At 33.7% G+C, this 21520-nt stretch overlaps 2 protein-coding genes across 3 annotated transcripts in view; one reads left to right on the forward strand and one right to left on the reverse strand.

Moving 5' to 3' along the window:
- LOC6039069 (cap-specific mRNA (nucleoside-2'-O-)-methyltransferase 1) overlaps nt 1–21520 on the forward strand; it is a 145042-nt gene that overhangs the window by 115857 nt on the left and 7665 nt on the right. For both annotated transcript variants that reach the window (XM_038248640.1, XM_038248641.1), the window contains 2 exons: nt 18849–19020; nt 19223–19687. In XM_038248640.1, coding sequence (XP_038104568.1) covers nt 19276–19687 — 412 coding nt within the window. In that variant the 5' untranslated portion in view covers nt 18849–19020; nt 19223–19275. The remainder of the gene's footprint in view (nt 1–18848; nt 19021–19222; nt 19688–21520) is intronic.
- Nucleotides 1–21520, reverse strand: part of LOC6039067 — a 118417-nt gene that overhangs the window by 1292 nt on the left and 95605 nt on the right. The window contains exons 3-5 of the mRNA XM_001848693.2: nt 9419–10198; nt 2793–2906; nt 2589–2720 (exon numbers count right to left, since the gene is read on the reverse strand). Coding sequence (XP_001848745.2) covers nt 2589–2720; nt 2793–2906; nt 9419–9899 — 727 coding nt within the window. The 5' untranslated portion in view covers nt 9900–10198. The remainder of the gene's footprint in view (nt 1–2588; nt 2721–2792; nt 2907–9418; nt 10199–21520) is intronic.

A 21520-nucleotide genomic window follows, 5' to 3' on the forward strand; every position in this document is an offset into this window, starting at 1 on the left:
AATTGAGCGACAAAAAATTGGCAACACTGCCAAAAATGGTTAACTCTTGTTAGACCATAGCTCTAAAGCTTTCTTTTAAGGAGAAAAGCCACCAATAAAAAAAATATTTAAAAAGAGCTGAAAAATTACCTACGATTTATCCATTAAGGCTTTGAAAATGAAAATAATGTTTAACCTTTTTGAAGTGTTATTCTTGACGTCAAAATTTTCAAAAAAAAAAATGTTTCGAAAAGATCATAAAATTCAGGGCTGCGGAGTCGGGTCATATTTCAAGCGAATCTGTATTTTAAATATTAAAAAAAAAAAACAGATTTACAGCAAAACAACTTTCTGAGTAATTTTGAGTTTTGTTGAAAAATTGGAACATTTTATTTAACTTCTTTAAATTCACGTTCATTTTTTTAAGTTGATTAGCTGGCAACACTAGTTTTCAACCTTATTTTTCAGCAAGTTTCCATTTAATAAAAATTTCAGTAGTGCAGATTTCAGTAAATTTAACTAAATTCAGTAATGAGAAATTGGTGTAAACCATCAAAAATACCCTGGTTTTGAAATAAACAATTTTGAAAGTAACTATTTTTTGAAGCTTTTTTGCATTTATTTGAGAAGACGTACATGGACATTGTGTGATCCAGTCCAGTACACCCTTTTAACATACATATCATAAGAAAATTCTTATATTTGAAAAATAAATTAAATTATATAAATTACATCACCCCGATTTAAGGCATTTAAATTTTTTTTTTCGAAAAGATCGGAAAATTTCACGAATGTTTCATATTTTAACATTGTAAATCGGACCATTATTTGCTGAGATATCGACATTAGAAAATGGTGTGTTGTTTGAGTGAGACTTAAAAAAACAATTTTCCTGTTTTTAAACCTCTGCATGGCAATATCTCAGCAACTAAGGGCCGTATCAACAAAGTTCAAAAAAGCAAAATATAGAGAATTTTCTCAGCCTTTCAAAAATTTTTTTTTTCAAAAGTGGGCAAACATGTGCACTAATAAAAAAAATTAAAACTGCGATTATTTTCAAAAAAGTCACCTAAAAATGGATTTAACTTGAAAACGGTGAACTTTATCAAAATTTCACATAAGTACTTTTTGATTGCAAATTTGCTTTTACATCGAACAATGAAGTTGACAAATTTTTGCGACCAATTTTTCGATTTTTTAAAAAAATCAGTATTGATTCAAAAATTCATAACTCGCTCAAAAATTTTTTGCACAATCAGAAAATTTCTGAAATGTTGGCATTTGATATCTTCTAAAACACATAAAAAAATAAAAAAAATAAAAATAGTGTTTTTTTTTTGCAAATCAAGTTTTAGTGACAAAAAGTTAAATAAAAAATCACCAAATTTTTTACCGTGTATCATTTTTTTCAGTGTAGTCCATATCCATTCCTACAACTTTGCCGAAGACACCAAATCGATCAAAAAAATCCTTCAAAAGATACAGATTTTTGAATTTTCCAGCTGCTTAATTTGTATGGAAAATTATATGGACAAACTAATTATGCAAAATGGCTTCTTTGGGCATACTGAAGGCACCAAAAAAGTTTCAGCCGGTTTAAAAAATACAAAAATTAAAATTAAAAAAAAAGATCGATTTCGTAGAGAACTGCTCACCTGCTATCCAGTTGATCTGCAATCATTAGTTTTCTAAATATCTAAATATTGACGAAATTATTTTATTCGCGAATAAAACAACTTTTTGCAGTACTGTACAATGGGTTTTCCAAGTAAACTCAAATGATTTAAGCAATCTGAACTATGTGAAAATTAATTTTAAATTGTTTTCAGTCTATTTCCACTTGTTTTTTTTTTTTGCACTTTGTCAACATTTCTGTTAAGTACTTTTTGATTTCAAATCCGATTTTGCATCTAGAAATGAAGCATTTTTTCGAACTTTTTTTGCAAATATTCATATTTTTTTTTTCAAAATCTGGCAACGCTGCCAAAAAGGATCGATTGCGGGCAGCGGGGCCATGCGAAAGCTTTGCAAGGTCGATCCTGTTTTCGGCGTCCATTTTTCTCGTTAGCAGTGACAAAATCAGTCCTTTCTTTATCATCGTTGAACTTATTGTGTTACAAAATAACATGTTAGTTAATATTTGAAGTAATCGTGCTTTTTGGCTATCTTTTTTTCGAGTGCTTAGAGTCTGTATTTTTCGTACTGATTTGGAGGTATTTTGTGTTGTTCTCTTTTTATATAGTTTTCGATAGGACCGGGCCAAATTTTGTTAAGACAAGCAAGTCGTATTGCTTGAACAAAAGTTCTCTCAGTCAAAGAGTCTAAGGCGCCAGTCCTCTCTGATGGTGCTGGGTTTAAATCCCGTCGGTTTAATCTTTTTTTGTATTTACAAAAAAAAATTATGCGGTGTGTAAAATTAAGTGCATTTTCTCACAATGGTGATGTGCATGCTTTTGCATGCGATTTTACCATCGGAAATTCGTTAAATTGAATGAGATACAGCTTATCTTTAAGCACAAATATGGTATGGGATATCTTTGTCTGAGAATTCGAACCAACGACTCTTTAAACCGGCCATTTTCACCGTAATGTGAAGAGGCAATCCTTACCCAGCGGCGGCAGATAGGCGTTGTTCTCCATGTTCATCTGGAAGTCCTGGTCCGAGTTGTACGAGTTGTCCTTGAAGTCCAAATCCTCGACGGTGGCGGCCGGATGGGACAGCCCGGACACCGAACCAAGCCCTGTCGGGGGGGCGACAAATGAAAGTAATGTAGACATAAACTCTAAACCCAATTAACCCCCACCGAACTTACCTTTGCCGACGATTTTACCCAGCGATCCGATGATACTGGGCAGGAACAGCACCAGCAGCACCGTTTTCACTATTTGCAGTCCAAAGAGCAGCGGCCAGACGATTTTCTTCAGACCTGTAACACAGAGAGAGAGAGAGAGAGAGAGAGAGAGTGGGTGAAAATATGGCCGAAATAGATTAGAATCAACAGTGTCTTCCAGGAGGGTTGATGACAGACGTGCTTTCCCTTTTTTTCCAACACCCTCACTCAAAACACCTCATCGAGTTTTGTTTTGCTTTTCTCGAGAAACTTTAACGCCCTCACCCCGAAACGGAAATCGCTTTCTGGGAACTTAATCCCGCGCCGGCAGTAAAAGTTTGGATTTCAGCGAACGGAAAATTTCCGGCCCGGCTTTTATTTGCTTCGGTGCTTTTGGTCATCCAATATCTCGGCAGTTTGGGGAAGAAAAGCGAGAAGCATAAAATTGTATTTGTTATCGCTTCTTCTAACGCTTTTTGATTAAATTTTAAGCCCGGGATTAAGTTTCTGCTGCGCGGAAAGCGGATTTGCTGCACGAACATCTGAGCTGTTTGATGTTTGGATTTGAGATAGTAATTTGTATCGTGATTTTTTCCTGGTAAATCTTCATAATTCTTTTCTTTGCTTGAAACCAATTTTCGAAACAAGCAGTTCCTCAACGCGGGTAACGTGGTTTCTACTAGAGGTGGGCAAAAAAACAGCGAGCCGCTCAAAGAGCCGGTTCACTAAAAAGAGCAAACGAACCATGGCTCACAAAAAGAAGAACCGCGGTTCTTTTTAAAACTCAGTTCTTTTGAAAGAACCAGAATGAATTTCAACCTTGTGGTTTTTTGAAACTGTGTTTTTTTAGTTTCTAGACATAACTCATTGATTTTTCAACAAATTGATGTATTAAAATTGTGTTTGATAGTTTAGAATGTTGCTTAAAATATTTCAATGCGTATTAATTAATTCTAAATTTGCATAAATTGTCCCACGGCGTACTTTTTCGGGTACATTAATAGTAGTTTATGCAACAAGTTGCAAAAAGAGGATTTTTCAGCACGAGTCGTACATTTATCCAACGAGATTCACTGATTAAAATTTTATGTCAAATTTTCATGTATTTTGTCAATAAATCGTTTAAATCAAAAAAAAATGTTGAAACGTGTTACTTTTCGAAACAAGTGCTGAAAAATTCAACTTTTCAGCACCCATTTGAGTGCTGAAAAGTAGAACTTTTCAGCATTTATTTGAAAAGTGTTGCTATTCGATTCTGTTATTTTTAGTACAGAAAGTAGGCTTTTTCGTCGTTCAAGAATAACAGGAAAAGTAAATAGTTTCACTACGGAATTGCAAAAAAGTAGTTTATGCAGCAAGTTGCAAAAAGAAGATTTTTTCACCACGAGTTGTACATTTACCCAACGAGGTTTACTACATTTTTTGCAATTCCGAAAAACGCTTCTTGAATGAAATTTTATAACAAACATTCATGTGTTTGGTAAATTCAACGTTCAAAACAAAAAATATTGAAAAATGTTACTTTTCGATACTAGTGTTGAAAAGTTAAACTTTTCAGAAACCATTTCAGGTATTAAAGTTTCATTCAGTTATTTTAGGTAGGGAAAAGTAGGCCGTTTCGTTTCTCTAGCAGGACAGATAAAGTGTCACAGCGGAATTGCAAAAAAAATAGTTGGACATATTTCGTTGGAGTTCTATTCCAACTTTCTTACCAATATACAATGAAAATCCATTTATAGCATTTATGCTCATATTTTAACACCACTTAACATTCCAACGCCCAAGGCTCCAAAAAAAATTCGCCAAAAATTCCGCGGAGGCAGTCGTTTCGAAAAAAGGTGGAACGATGTTTTCGGTCGCAGAAATTACAGATTTGTTCAAATCAAGTTCTGCAAAATTTTTAGGATCATCTAGACATTATTACAAATCACTAGAAACAAGAATCGTCCCGATTGGTTGAGTTATGCCCGAGAACCAGCGAGTTGAAGTTACCGTTCCACCTTTTTTGGGAGGCTTGGGCGTCCGTGTAAGTTGGACATGCGTTGGGCGTTCCAGTGTTAAAAGTTTTCACACCCATTTTTGCACTTTCCTAGTTTTCCTCAAGCTGAAAGATTTTCAAAACAAAATCTTAAATCTTTTAATTGCACCAATGATCGTAAAGATAAATTAAAGTTCTGCCTGAATACAAATTCGAGCAATGCTTAACATGGAAGATTCAACAAGAAAAAAAACTATAAAAAAGCCCGAGAAATTAAAAAAAATCCTCTTGCCCGATTAATCTTTGGCATTTATAGACTTTATCAAAGAAATCAGAATAAGCAATTCTCTGAGATTTCTGTCCTTCGATTTTTTTTTTTTGTATTTTATAATCCGGTTGAACTTTTTTGGTGCCTTCGGTATGCCCAAGAAAGCCATTTTGCACCATTAGTTTGTCCATATACTTTTCCATACAAATTTGGCAGCTGTCCATACCATAAAATAATATACGATATACGAAAATAAAATGATCCATACAATGATATAAGAAAATTCAAAAATCTATATCTTTTGAAAGATTTTTTTGATCGATTAGTGATTTTTAAGAGGCAGTATTTGTAAATTCTGCTCGGTTTGTTCTAGAGGTCGTATCGAAGTGCTCCGATTTGGATGAAACTTTCAGCGTTTGTTTATCTATACATGAGATGAATTCATCCCAAATATGAGCCCTCTACGACAAAGGGAAGTGGGGTAAAACGGGCTTCAAAGTTTGAGGTCCAAAAAACTTAAAAAATCTTAAAATTGCTCGCATTTCCGTAAAACTTCATGAGTTTCATCTGTCTTAGTTTCATTCGAAAGGTCTTTTGAAGCTCTTCAAAATGAGCCATAGACATCCAGGATTGGTTTGACTTTTTCTCATAGCTTTTGCAAATTACTGTTAAAAATTGATTTTTTTTAAACCTTAATATCTTTTTGCAACAGCCTCCAACACCCTTACTCCCTTAGGTCAACAGTTAGGTAATTTCATACACTATATGCCTACGGTAATAACTTTTTGGCCAATCGCAGTTTTTCTCATAGTTTTTGATTTTTCTACAACAAACATTTTATAACGTTAGTTTTTGTCCTGTAGGCCTCCATAGCGGCACTTTTGGGTCTCAACTTTGTCATATTCGGAATCCTCAGAAAATTTCTCATAAGTTTGAAGTATTGGAGTTGCAAATTGGACTGGATAAAATGAAATTTAAAAAAATTAAAACATTTTTTAACAATTTGTTGGATAAGATGTGAAACGGGTATTCGCCTACTTGATACAGTATTTGACGTATTGATCACAGTGTAAATACCTAAGATCTTTTTGTTTTTTTTTTGTTTTTTTTTCAAAAAAAAATTAATTATTTTTTAAATCAAATTTACAACTTCAATACTTCTTACTAACGTGAAATTTTCCGAGGATTCCGAATATGTAAAAATTGAGCCCTAAAGGTGCCGTCATTTTGGCCTACAGGGCAAAAACTAACGTTGTAAAATGTTTGTTGTAGAAAAATCGAAAAACTATGAGAAAAACTGAGATTGGCCAAAAAGTTATTACCGTAGGCTTATAGTCCATGAAATTACCTAACTTTTGACCAGTGGGAGAATGGGTGTTGGAGGCTGTTGCAAAAAGATATTAAGGTTTAAAAAAAATCCATTTTTGCAATTCCGTCGTGAAACTACTTACTTTTCCTGTCATTCTTAAACGACGAAAAAGCCTCCTTTTCTGTACCAAAAATAACAGAATCGAATAGCAATACTTTTCAAAATAAATGCTGTAAAGTTCTACTTTTCAGCACTCAAATGGGTGCTGAAAAGTAGAACACTTTTCAACATTTTTTTGATTTAAACGATTTATTGACAAAATACGTGAAAATTTGACACCGGTGAACCTCGTTGGATAAATGTACGACTCGTGCTGAAAAAATCCTCTTTTTGCAACTTGTTGCATAAACTACTATTTTAACAGTAATTTGCAAAAGCTATGAGAAAAGTCAAACCAATCCTGGATGTCTATGGCTCATTTTGAAGAACTTCAAAAGACCTTTCGAATGCAACTAGGACAGTTGTAATTGATGAAGTTTTACTGAAATGCGAGGAATTTTAAGATTTTTTAGGTTTTTTCGACCTCCAACTTCGAAGCCCGTTTTACCCCACTTCCCTTTGTCGTAGAGGGCTCATATTTGGCATGAGTTCATCTCATGTATAGATAAACAAACCCTGAAACTTTCATCCAAATCGGAGCACCTCGATACGACCTGTTACACATTGGTAAAAAACTCGCTCTTAATTTGACGTTTTGTCACTAAAACTTGAATTGTAAAAAAACATTATTTTTAATTTGCCAACTTTTCAGAAATTTCCAAAATGGGCAACAAATCTTCGACCGAGTTATGAATTTTTGAATTGATACTGATTTAAAAAAAAATCGAAATACTGGTAGCAACATTTTCTTAATTTCATTTTTCGATGTAAAATCGAATTTGCAATCAAAAAGTTCTGAAGTGAAAACTTGATAAAGTGCACCGTTTTCAAGATATACCATTTTTGGTTAACTTTTTTTTTTTTAAATAGTCTCATTTTTTCATTTTTTTTAAAATAAGTGTCCATGTTTGCCCACTTTTGAAAAAAATATTTTTGAAGAGCTGAGAAAATTCTCTTTATTTTGCTTTTTTGACACGACCCTTAGTTGCTGAGATATTACCATGCAAAGGTTTAAAAACAGAAAAAATGATGTTTTCTTAGTCTCACCCAAACAACCCACAATTTTTTAATGTCAATTTCTCAGCAACTAACGGTCCGATTTTCAATGTTAAAATATGAAACATTCGTGAAAATTTCCAATCTTTTCGAAAAAAATATTTTCAGAATTTCCAAGTCTAGACTAACATTTTAAAAGGGCGTAATATTGAATGATTGACCCTTTTGAAATGTTAGTCTTGGTCTCAAAATTTTGAAAACATTTAATCGATGGCCGGTAAGCTGTCATCGAGACCAGGAGGTTCTCCGATAGTGGAAATATCACATTTGTACAATGAAACGCTACATATGTTATTTTTCCCTATCATAATGTGGGTGTCAGGTTAGGATGCGGGTTTTTAAAAATTTAGTTTTTGTAGAATTTAAGATTTTACCTATAAATATCAACTTTTTATATATTGCCTTAAGTTATTTAGTGACAAAATTAATAATAGTGAATTTAGTAATTTTATCAGAATCGGTGATTTTCATTAAAGTAGCATAAAAACCATTCTGATTTGTCAAAATTTCCGTAGAGTCTCGATCAATCAATAGTGAAATGATATCGGACCAAATTCGTTGATCTGTTGAACTAACGGTTGTCGGATTATGATTGTATCGATCATTGTTGCGAATCGAGGATCTACTGGAATTCTGACGATCAAATGGTCGTCTCTTTTTCAATTCACGACTTGTAAAATATGAACTTTTAATTTTTTTTTTGTTTTTGTTTTTTTAAAGAAGCCAGACAGGTTTTAAAAGAAACGTTCTAGATTTTTTGTCTATTAATTAAAATGTCGGGGATTTGAGATAAGAGTAGCTTTCGGATAGGTTACTTTAAATCTTGTGTTCAATTCAAATTAGGTAGTTATCCGCAAATGAATATTTGGACTTATATGAATAATTGAACAATTTGGACTTATGAATACCACACAACTGTGCATTTATTCTAGAGTCAGATCCATACAGCGTCAGTGTTTATTTGGTCGAAGTGTACTAATTCATTGGCAGATCTGATTCTAGTTGTAATGTACGACAAGACTACTGACGGACGTGACAGGACGAGGGCCCAGTTTAGAGGTTTCGACATCAACGATGTGCGGCTGGATCACCCTCCCAAAAAAAAATCGGACCATTAGTTGCTGAGATATCGAAATTAAAAAATTGTGGGTTGTTTTAGTGAGACTTAGAAAACATCAATTTTCCTGTTTTTAATCACTTGCATGGCTATATCTCACTAACTAAGGGTCATATCAACAAAGTTCAAAAAAGCAAAATATAGAGAATTTTCTCAGCTTTTCAACGATAGTTTAAAAAAGTGGGCAAACATGTGCACTATTTAAAAAAATGAAAAACTGCGATTATTTTCAAAAAAGTTACCTAAAAATTGCTATAAAAATCAAAAGAAACATATTTTTGAATTTTCGTATTTCATTTTTGTATGGACCCAAATATCTTTATAAAAATTTATAACATGACGAGTTTTATAAAAAAAACACCCTTTTTACAATCTTTCGGACTTTTCTTGAAATCATATTTTAAGCATAACTTTTGAAGTACTTTAAAAAACTTCATAATATTAACTAGGGTCTTGTGGGACCGCAAGACAGATTGAATGAGGCCAAAATGGTCCATATCGTTTCAGTCAGTCCAGAGATAATCGAGTGCAGTTCTTTCGGTACAGACATTTGCTTGGATTTTGCTTTCTGAGTCGATAGGTACACGTGAAGGTGGGTCTACGAGGTCAAATTATGACGTTCATTTTGCGAGTGATTTTATAGCCTTTTCTCAATAAGGTGAGGAAGGCAAATATCATAAAACATAATTTCAACTTCCCCCCACTTTATCCCCCGACTCACCTTTGAAGAAAAACAACCGCCCCGTCTGCACGGCCCGGGCCATCGTGTTGCCGGCCAGCAGCCGGCGGTCAATTAGCCGCGCCAAGCCGCGCAAAATTTTCCTATCAAACTCGGACAGCCCGAGGGCGTCCAGTCCGCGGACGTCCGCCGTAATGGACACGTTCGTGGGGGACAGCGCGACCACTTTGGTGGTAAGGCCACCGATGATTTCCTTGAAGTTTCGATCCAACGCCTCGTTTACGTACGTCGACAGGACATCGGTGAGCTCCTGCAGCTCGCTCATCGTTTGATTTGACGACAGGTCCGCCGTCGTCGGACTGCTTTCGGGGCTGGTTTGTGGGGGGACTTCCTGGGAGCTGTTGGACTGTGTGCTGGTTTGTTCACAGTTCGATGGTTGAATGGCAATGGCGGCTAGCAGCACAATCGAGGCCACGACGAAACCGTCCAAACTGACCGGTATCCTTTGTCGTCGGCGTTCCATGGTGAGGGGTTTTGTGACCAAACGGGATGCACTGGAATGCACTTTGGCCAGGAAATGGCTTTCGAAATTGATTGGCGACGGGTGGTTACAGTGTCGGTTGGCTAACAGCGTCCTTCGAAGTTGAGTGGGACACGTGTAGACTCACATTGGATTCGGACAGATCTAGCTGGTTGATCTGAGCACTCATTGAGTTGAGCCGTTTGATGATTGGTGACGGACAATTTCTGGCACTCGTGAGTTAATGCTGCTGCGACTTGCTGTCATTTGTGTGGTGTTGCTCGATGCTTTTGGTGTTTGACCTGAAAATGAAAAAAACAAAATTAATCATCAGTAGATGGAAATGTGCTTTTTCTATTTTTGTCTATGAAAACACTCTCAATAAGACATAAAATCAACAACAATTCACCACCTCCAACAAACTAGCCACTTGAAACTAGTACATTCGAATCTCAACATAAAGCTTGCATAAAGCCATTCGGAAAACTTTTCCTAATCCTCTCACTCATCACATTGATGTCCAACTGTGATGTGAGGAACGATTTTAATATGCTTAGGAAAAGTTTCCAAACTGATTTACTAACAGTTGTTTGTTGCACTGAAATGAAACATTTTATAACTTTGAAGCTGGCATCGCCTCCAAGCAGCTTGCGGTTATAATAATGGTCTTACCAACCATAGCAGGCGATACAATTCCTGGAATTTGCACACTTTGAAAAGGGTAGTTTTTTAATTAGTTTGCAGCACTATCATTTTGAAAAGAACACATAACGTTCGTAAGTTAAGCCCCAAGCTTATTTTTGTTCCAAGTAGTCACTATTAAAAAAACAAAAGAACAACTGCGACTTTTATCAAAAAAGTTACCTGAAACTTGCTATAACTTAAAACGATGCACTTTATCAAAATTTCACTAAAGTACTTTTTGATTGCAAATTCGATCTTAGATTTAAAAAAATGGAGTTGAAAAATTTTTGCGACAAATATTTTGATTTTTTGAAAAAATCAGTATTGACTCAAAAATTTACAACTCGGTCAAAGATTATTTGCACATTCTAGATATTTCTGAAAAGTTGGCATTCAATGTCCCCTAAAACCTATAAAAAAATTAAAAATAGTGTTTTTTTGCAAATCAAGTTTTAGTGACAAAAAGTTAAATAAAAAATCACCTTTTTTTCACCGTGTATAATTTTGTTTCAGTGTAGTCCTTATTCATACCTACAACTTAGCCGAAGACACCAAATCGATTAAAAAATCCTTAAAAAGATACAGATACAGTCAGCTGCCAAATTTGTATGGAAAATTATATGTACAAACTAATGGTGCAAAATGGCTTCTTTGGGCATACGGACGGCACCAAAAAAGTTAAGCCGGATAAAAAAATAAAAAAAATATAGAATGACCAAAACCGCATAAAATTGCTCTCATTTCTCTTTTGTGGTTGAAAAGGTTCACAAACGAAAAAGATTTTTTGGTAATAATTCCATCACATTTTTCAAAGTCAAGACTAAAAACAATTCGAAATGCATTTTTCTTTTGGTGTTGCTCGTGCACTGGGTCGGATGATGGATCCGGACATCGTTTACGTGCATATAATTGAGATCCGGATATTTGCGAAAACACGTTTTTATACATAACTTTTGAACTACTTATCGAAACTTCAAACAATTCAATAGCGATGTATGGGACCTTAAACCAAGTCGAATGCAACTGGTTCGATCAAAATCGGTTCAGCCAGTGCTGAGAAAACTCAGTGAGAATTTTGGTCACATACATACATACACACACACATACACACACACATACACACAGACATTTGTTCAGTTTTCGATTCTGAGTCGATATGTACACATAAAGGTGGGTCTAGGAGCAGGATTACAGCCTTACCTCAGTGAGGAAGGCAAAAATCCTGTTGTTGCAGACTCACATATAGAAACATGTCTCTCAATTATGAACAAATAGAGTAACAAAAAAGGTATGCGACTTAAACAGTATTTTTAAACTTTTTTGATTAAAAAAATATGTTTTTTTTTTTAATTTTGAGTACGACATCGAATCTCGTGCGTTAATATTTGCACTCCCTGCGACACCAGATTTCTATTTTTTCAAGGTTGCGAGCTACAAAACACTGAAAAATGTGTCTTGGTAAAAATACAGAAAAAAATAAAGGGGTCGTACCGTACCACCGTCGCAAGGGATTGGAAAATCCGGATCTACGTTTCGCCGAATGTCGTTTCGCCGAATGGTACGTTTCGCCGAAAGTCATTTCGCCGAATGGACGTTTCGCCGAATTAAATAAAAATTAAATTTTTTGTATAACGCTCATGCAAACTTGAGAAGGAGTGGCAAGATAATAATATAATAATTTAAAAAGTAAAAACGTCTCATGTTTCAAAGAATGCAAAAACTCACAGAAATAATACAAATAATTTGCTTAAAAAATGAAGAAGGCAAAAACTATCAAAAAAAATTCTAAATGCTATGCTAAAAATCAAAAAAACTGCTCATGTTTGAAAGATTGCAAAACCTAACAAAAATTATAGAAATAATATGCTTAAAAAACTAAATATACATTAACTCACCGGAAATAATTGAAAAATATGCCAAAAATAAAGATTGAAAAAACTAACAGCAATTTTGCAAAATGTTGTGCTGAAAACCAAAAGAATGAAAAACTCCCAAAAATTATACAAATAAATTGCTTGAAAAACAAAGAATGCTAAAACAAACAGAATTAATTTAAACAATAAGCAGCCAATTAAAAGAACTGCTCATGTTTTAAAGAATGCAAAAACTCACAGGAATAATTAAAAAAAATATGCTTAAATACAAAGTATGCAAAAACTAACAAAAAAATCCAAAATATTATGCAAAAAATCAAAAGAACTGCTCATGTTTGAAATAGCATGAGCATGAGCATGAGCATGAGAGACCACCCATGGTTATCCTTCTCCGTTGCTGAACAGGACCGTAAAATCCTATCAACACATCCGGTCATACGCTCCAACGATCAAATGATGTTTCCCTTATCAACAGAGAACTGCTCATGTTTGAAATAATGCAAAAACTCATAAAAATTATACAAATAATTTGCTTAAAAAACAAAGAATGCAAAAACTTACAGAAAATTTCCAAAATGTTATGCTAAAAATAAAAAAAAAACTGCTCATGTTTGAAAGAATGCAAAACCTCCCAAAAATTATAGAAATAATATGCTTAAAAACTAATAATGCATAAATTCATCGAAATATTTGAAAAGTATGCCAAAAATATAGAATGCAAAAACTAACAGCAATTTTGCAAAATGTTGTATTGAAAACCAAAAGAGCTGCTCATGTTTGAAAGAATGCGAAAACTCCCAAAAAATAAATAAATAATTTGCATGCAAAACAAAGAATGCAAAACCAAACAGAAATATTTTAAATTATAAGCAGCCAATTAAAAGAACTGCTCATGTTTTAAAGAATGCAAAAACTCACAGAAAAAATTAAAAAAAAATGCTTAAATACAAAAAATGCAAAAACTAACAAAAAATTTCCAAAATGTTATACTAAAAATCAAAAGAACTGCTCATGTTTGAAAGAATGCAAAAACTCACAAAAATTATACAAATAATTTGCATAAAAAAGAAAGAAGGCAAAAACAACAGAAATTATAAGCAGAAAATAAAAAGAACTGTTCATGTTTGAAAGAATGCAAAAACTCTCAGAAATAATTTAAAAAATATGCTCAGTAAACAAAGAATGCAAAAACTACCGGCATTTTTTCAAAATGTTATGCTGAAAATCAAAAGAACTCCTTATGTTGGAAAGAATACAAAAACTTACAAAAAATATACAAATAATATGCTTAAAAAGCAAAGAATGCAAAAACTAACAGAAATTTATCTAAATTATAAGCAGAAAATTAAAAGAACTGCTGATGGTTAACAGAACACAAAAACTCACAGAAATAATTCAAATGATACATTTAAAAAAGAATGCAAAAACTCACAGAAATGATTTAAAATTGTTTGCTGTAATTAAACAACTGCTTATATTTGAAAGAATGCAAAAACTCGCACAATTTTTTTCAACTAGATTATTTTTTAAGCGATTGTTTATGCATGTTATAATGCATAAACTTATAAAAATAACATACTAAGAAACAAAAAAAAATTTTTTTTTTAAAGATTGCAAAATCACCTTTTAGGGACATTAAGCTTTTTCAAAATATTTCAATACAATTGGTGTCCATTTTATATATTTATTTTACGATTATTTGTCAATTCGGTGAATCGTCCCATTCGGCGAAACGTCCCATGCGGCGAAACGACATTCGGCGAAATGACCGTCGGCGAAACGACATTCGGTGAAATGTCCCGCACCCGGAAATCCATAAGAATTACACAAATGTTTACAAGACAAGGGCTTTACATCTTTTTAAAGATTTTTCTTCTTTTAATTTTAAGATCTAAACGAATGAGCCTCAGTGTTATGATGAAATATTAGAAAAGAAAAATCTGTTCGCCATTGTAAGGCCATGTGAAGCCATTGCAAATATATGAGCAATTCTCTACGGAATCGGTCTTTTTTCTTTAATTGGTGCCTTTGGTATGCCCAAAGAAGCCATTATGCATCATGAGTTCATTCATATAATTTTCCATACTGTCCATACAAAAATGATATGTGAAAATTCAAAAATCTGTATCTTTTGAAGGAATTTTTTGATCGATTTGGTGTCTTGGGCAAAGTTGTAGGTATGGATATGGACTACACTGAAAAAAAATGATACGCGGTAAAAAAAAATTGGTGATTTTTAATTTCACTATTTGTCACTAAAACTTGATTTGCAAAAAAACACTAATTTTATTTTTTTAATTTTTTGATATGTCTTAGAAGACATTAAATGGCAACTTTTCAGAAATTTCCAGAATGAGCAAAAAATCTTTGACCGCGTTATGATTTTTTGAATCAATACAGATTTTTTCAAAAAATCGAAATATTGGTCGCAAACATTTTTCAACATCAGTTTTCGATGTAAAATCGAATTTGCAATCAAAAAGTTCTTTAGTCAATTTTAGATAAAGTGCACCGTTTTCAAGTTATAGCCATTTTTAGGTAACTTTTTTGAAAATAGTCGCAGTTTTTCATTTTTTAAAATTAGTGCACATGTTTGCTCACTCCTGAAAAAAAATATTTTTGAAAAGCTGAGAAAATTCTCTATATTTTGCTTCTTCGGACTTTGTTGATACGACCCTTAGTTGCTGAGATATTGCAATGCAAAGGTTTAAAAACAGGAAAATTGATGTTTTCTAAGTCTTACCCAGAATTTCCAAGTCTAGACTAACATTTAAAAAGGGCCAAACATTCAATATTACGGTCGTATCAACAAAGTACGAAGAAGCAAAATATAGAGAATTTTCTCAGCTTTTCAAAAATATTTTTTTCAGGAGTAAGCAAACATGTGCACTAATTTTAAAAAATGTAAAACTGCCACTATTTTCAAAAAAAGTCACCTCAATATGGATTTAACTTGAAAACGGTGCAGTTTATTTAAGTTTCACTAAAGTACTTTTTGATTGCAAATTTGATTTTACATCGAAAAATGAAGTTGAAAAATTATTGCGACCAATATTTCGATTTTTTGAAAAAATCAGTATTGATTCAAAAATTCATGACTCGCTCAAAGATTATTTGCAAAACCTGGAAATTCCTGAAAAGTCGGCATTTTATGTCCTCTAAAACATTTTTTTTGCGAATCAAGTTTTAGTGATAAAAAGTTAAATAAAAAATCACCAAATTTTTTTTACCGTGTACCATTTTTTTCCAGTGTAGTCCTTATCCATACCTACAACTTTGCCGAAGACACCAACAAATCGATCAAAAAATTCCTTCAAAAGATACAGATTTTTGAATATTCCAGCTGCCAAATTTGTATGGACAGCTGCCAAGTTTGTATGGAAAATTATATGGACAAACTAATGATGCAAAATGGCTTCTTTGAGCATACCAAAGGCACCAAAAAAGTTTCAGCCGGATTAGGCTGGTACAAATATTTTTAAAAGTTTTTGTCACCCCCCCTTCAAAATTGGCCCGAAAAATCAGGGGACAAAAAAAATATGTTTGCAATAAACTTCAAAATTTCAATGCAAATTCAAGTGCAACCAGCTGAAATCAAATTCAATACATTCTCCTGCGTTTAAAATCATTTTTAGCATGTTTGGGTTTATTAAAAAATCTTAAGATTTTTTGAAAATTTTCGATACAAAATCTTTTTTTTTCGATGGGTAATTCTCCGCCAACTCACACAGCAGTTGCCCCGACCCCTCTTCGATTTGCGTGAAACTTTGTCCTAAGGGGTAACTTTTGTCCCTGATCACGAATCCGAGGTCCGTTTTTTGATATCTCGTGACGGAGGGGCGGTACGACCCCTTCCATTTTTGAACATGCGAAAAAGAGGTGTTTTTCAATAATTTGCAGCCTGAAACGGTGATGAGATAGAAATTTGGTGTCAAAGGGACTTTTATGTAAAATTAGACGCCCGATTTGATGGCGTACTCAGAATTCCGAAAAACGTATTTTTCATCGAAAAACACTAAAAAGTTTTAAAAATTCTCCCATTTTCCGTTACTCGACTGTAAAAATTTTGGAACATGTCATTTTATGGGAAATTTAATGTACTTTTCGAATCTACATTGTCCCAGAAGGGTCATTTTTCATTTAGAACAAAATTTTTCATTTTAAAATTTCGTGTTTTTCTAACTTTGCAGGGTTATTTTTAGAGTGTAACAATGTTCTACAAAGTTGTAGAGCAGACAATTACAAAATTTTAATATATATACATAAGGGTTTTGCTTATAAACATCACAAGTTATCACGATTTTACGAAAAAGTTTTAAAAAGTTGGTCGTCATCGATCATGGCCGTTCATGGTCACCCGCGACAGACACGGACGACGAAACAAAGAGAAACGCAAAAAGTAACTTTTTCAAAACTTTTTTCGTAAAATCGCGATAACTTGTGATGTTTATAAGCAAACCCTTATGTCTATATATCAATTTTTTGTAATTGTCTGCTCTACAACTTTGTAGAACATTGTTACACTCTAAAAATAACCCTGCAAAGTTAGAAAAACACGAAATTTTAAAATGAAAAATTTTGTTCTAAATGAAAAATGACCCTTCTGGGACAATGTAGATTCGAAAAGTACATTAAATTTCCCATAAAATGACATGTTTCAAAATTTTTACAGTCGAGTAACGGAAAATGGGAGAATTTTTAAAACTTTTTAGTGTTTTTCGATGAAAATACGTTTTTTCGGAATTTGAGTACGCCATCAAATCGGGCGTCTAATTTTACATAAAAGTCCCTTTGACACCAAATTTCTATCTCATCACCGTTTCAGGCTGCAAATTATTGAAAACACCTCTTTTTCGCATGTTCAAAAATGGAAGGGGTCGTACCGCCCCTCCGTCACGAGATATCTAAAAACGGACCTCGGATTCGTGATCAGGGACAAAAGTTACCCCTTAGGACAAAGTTTCACGCAAATCGAAGAGGGGTCGGGGCAACTTTTCCCGATTTCGTGTGAGTTGGTAGAGAATTACCCCGATACAATTTTTGTTTTTTGTCAGATCTTAGATTTTTTGAAAACTAATGATTGCAAAACAATTGAACTAGTGTAAAATGCATTTAAAAACATTTTTTTCATTTAAATGTGAAGATTATGGCTTGTTATTTAAATTTTTATAATTTTTTTTTTTTGCTTGGAGAATTTTGAGAGCGATTTTCTTCTGGATGATTTGCCTCCTCTCTCTTTCGCGGGTGAAGAAAGTTCGCAAGCGAAATTGTTTTTTTTTGCGATTATTCCATCCCTGGTGGTGATTCGCCCAAAACATTTTTACGCAAATGGACCGACGCTTTACTTCCCCATCCGATAGAAGGCCAGGAGGCTAAGACGGGAATCGAATCCGCACCCTATAGCAACTTAGGGATCGGCAGCCGAAGCCGCTAACCACCGCGCCACGAGGCCCTCCCTTCTGTCAGTCTAAGATGTGGTATCTAAATGATGCTCAATTATACGGGGATTTTTTTTGAAATTTCCCTAAAACCAAGTAGGGAAAATTCTCGTATGTTTGGCAAGTTAATGACTCGCTCCTCACTCCGTTCAATTTGCAGATTTTCACTATTTAAGCAACTAATTTTGCAAAACTTTTGATAGAAACTCACTCGATTTCAGTTGAAAACGCTTCTAATCAGCTTTAATTGAACGTCAAAGTTCTGACCTGCCAACATTAGAGGCACGCTGGAATTAGATGCTGTTCCCCTTACACCAACCAGTAGAGCAGCATTTTGTGAACAATTTTGATTTTGTTGATTTTCACCAAAAGTTATTCCTATTACATTGAAAGCATTTTACAAAAATATTTCCAAAGTCTATTATGGTCAGACGAGAATGCACTGGAGTCCAAGCAATTTCTATTATCGGCCATGCTCTTTTATTTTTCAGCGCACTGGCTACCAAGTGCTGCCCTTTCTTATCGCTTCCAAAGCCAGTCTCCTGGCAACACTGGCTCTTATATAGGAGCCGCTCGTTTTGAACGGCTCATTTGCTTTTTTCAGAATTTAGTTGAAAAGGATATTTTTAGGAATGAATATTTAAGGAATGAATGATTTTTTAAAACTTTAGTTTATTGGAATTTTATACATCGTTTGGAAAAAAAACTTAAAACGAGAACATGCGCTTGTTTTAGTTTTGGCGATCTCTTTGTCAAGATTTCTTCTCAAACGTTCGAATAATCAAGGATTTTAGAGAAAATTGCTAATAATTTTACTTATTATTTTGTATAAGCATTGAAATATATGGAATTAAATTTTCAGCCGTCAAAATCAAAATTGGAAAATCATTTATGATAAATTAGGTAAAATTTGTAAACTAATCATAAAATTGTATTTCCTTTTCTATTACTTTCAGGAACATCATTCTACAGGATATTTCAGTTCGATTTTAATTCATGAATTTTAAAGTATTCAAAATATACTTTTAATGTAACGAAGCCGACGATCGAATTATCGAAACAAATATATCTTATCGAATGTCAACATAAATTACCAGCATCCAAGGAATCCACGCGATTTAAGGACAGGTAAGTCATCAAATATGTATAGTTTGGTTTACTTCTACCAATCAACGTGTTAACAAAACAGGTATAAGAAACATAAAGATCTCGCGGAAAACACCTTTCTTTTTTTGAAAAGGCAAAATAACCTATTAGTTTGATTTGTTTTAACGTCAAATTTACGCGCTTAGTAACTTCATCTCTTCAATTTCCATCAATCACACAACAGTCAATTCGAAAAACAAAGCAACCCACAACTTTCGTGTGAAGTCCTTCCACACGATGCCCTCGTACAACAGCCACACCATGCTGGGGGCCAAGAACTTTGAAAGCTCCAGCGACGACTCCAGTGACGACGACGAACCGGAAATGGTCGTGGCGTCGACGGCTTCCAGCGAAAACGACGACGAAGAGGACGACGAAACGGGAGTGCCGAAGCAGTTTGCCAAGAAGAAGCACGGCAGCAGCGCGGCGAAGGACGAGGAACCGGCCATGAAGCGGCCACGGTTCGATGAGGCGACAACGAGTAGTGGGTCGGGAACATCGGCGGCCACCGCGGCTCCGTACTACTCCGACATGACGCGCCGGATGATGGAGAAGATGAACTACGACGCGAGCAAGGGGTTGGGAAAGCGCGGCCAGGGCCGGGTGGACATTGTTCCGGTGTCGCAGCAGAAGGGACGGAGAGGATTGGGTAAGTGGGGTTTTTTGAGGGATGGGTTGTTGGGTGGCCCCTCGATTTGGGATGTTGGAAAAAGTGGATATTAGTGAGATGTTAATTACAGTAGTTGTTCGGTAACGGGGCGTTGTTTAACTGGGCTGCTTTTTAACGGGGCGCTCGATAACTGGGCCGTAGCCCAGTTTAAAAAACAGACAAACGTCAAAAAACTAAAACAAACCGAAATGACCGAGGGGTTAATGGATGCAAAAATCATGTTCAATAAATAAAAAAAAAACTTTTTTTCAAAATTTTATTTAACTTCAAGTTACAATTGAAGAAACATGAAAAGTAAGCATTGTAAATAAATTTGATGAACTTTTATTTTTATATTTCATGAGGAAAATATTATGCAACGGTGATCCCCTTGTTATTTTTCGTTCAGCCCAGTTAGCGAGCAGCATTCGGTGACTGGGCTACGTTCTCAGCCCAATTACCGAACAAGTACTGTACTGGAAAATTGCCCCAAACTTATGGGAATAAGCAATTTTCTGTAGAGTTTATTAAAACAAACAATAGCAATCGCATTTAAGTTTATTAACGATAAATTCAACAAAAAAAGATATCAGATTCAAACCCATTTTTGCAACATTTTGAAGCAAAAACTATCAAAATGGCAAAGAATTTATGAAAGTATTTTTTTTCTAAATGATATTAGTCTATTTCTGATCTACGTTCCAGATTCAGAGATTTTTAACTGAGCTCAAATCCCAAATTTTACTGAAAAAAACTGAAAAAAATGAAAAACTTGAAAAACTTGAAATACTTGACATACTTGAAAAACTTGAAAAACTGAAAAAAAAAACTTGAAAAACTTGAAAACATGAAATACTTGAAAAACTTGCAAAACTTGAAAAACTTGCAAAACTTGCAAAACTTGAAAAACTTGAAAAACTTGAAAAACTTGAAAAACTTGAAAAACTTGAAAAACTTGAAAAACTTGAAAAACTTGAAAAACTTGAAAAACTTGAAAAACTTGAAAAACTTGAAAAACTTGAAAAACTTGAAAAACTTGACAAACTTGACAAACTTGAAAATTTGAAAACTTGAAAAATTTGAAAACTTGAAAACTTAAAAACTTGAAAAACTTGAAAAACTTGAAAAACTTGAAAAACTTGAAAAACTTGAAAAACTTGAAAAACTTGAAAAACTTGACAAACTTGACAAACTTGAAAAACTTGAAATACTTGAAAAACTTGAAAAACTGAAAAAAAAACTTGAAAAACTTGAAAACATGAAATACTTGAAAAACTTGCAAAACTTGCAAAACTTGAAAAACTTGAAAAACTTGAAAAACTTGAAAAACTTGAAAAACTTGAAAAACTTGAAAAACTTGAAAAACTTGAAAAACTTGAAAAACTTGAAAAACTTGAAAAACTTGAAAAACTTGAAAAACTTGATAAACTTGACAAACTTGAAAAATTTGAAAAACTTGAAAAACTTGAAAAACTTAAAAAACTTGAAAAATTTGAAAAACTTGAAAAACTTGAAAAATTGAAAAACTTGAAAAACTTGACAAACTTGAAAAACTTGAATAACTTGAAAAACTTGAAAAATTGAAAAACTTGAAAAACTTGCAAAACTTGCAAAACTTGACAAACTTGAAAAACTTGAAAAATAAACTTGAAAAACTTGAAAAACTTGAAAAACTGAAATAAAACTTGAAAAACTTGAAAACATGAAATACTTGAAAAACTTGCAAAACTTGACAAACATGAAAAACTAGGAAAACTTGAAAAACTTGAAAAACTTGCAAAACTTGCAAAACTTGCAAAACTTGTAAAACTTGACAAACTTGACAAACTTGAA

The sequence above is a fragment of the Culex quinquefasciatus genome, chromosome 1 (genome assembly GCF_015732765.1).
Source record: "Culex quinquefasciatus strain JHB chromosome 1, VPISU_Cqui_1.0_pri_paternal, whole genome shotgun sequence".
NCBI lineage: Eukaryota > Metazoa > Arthropoda > Insecta > Diptera > Culicidae > Culex > Culex quinquefasciatus.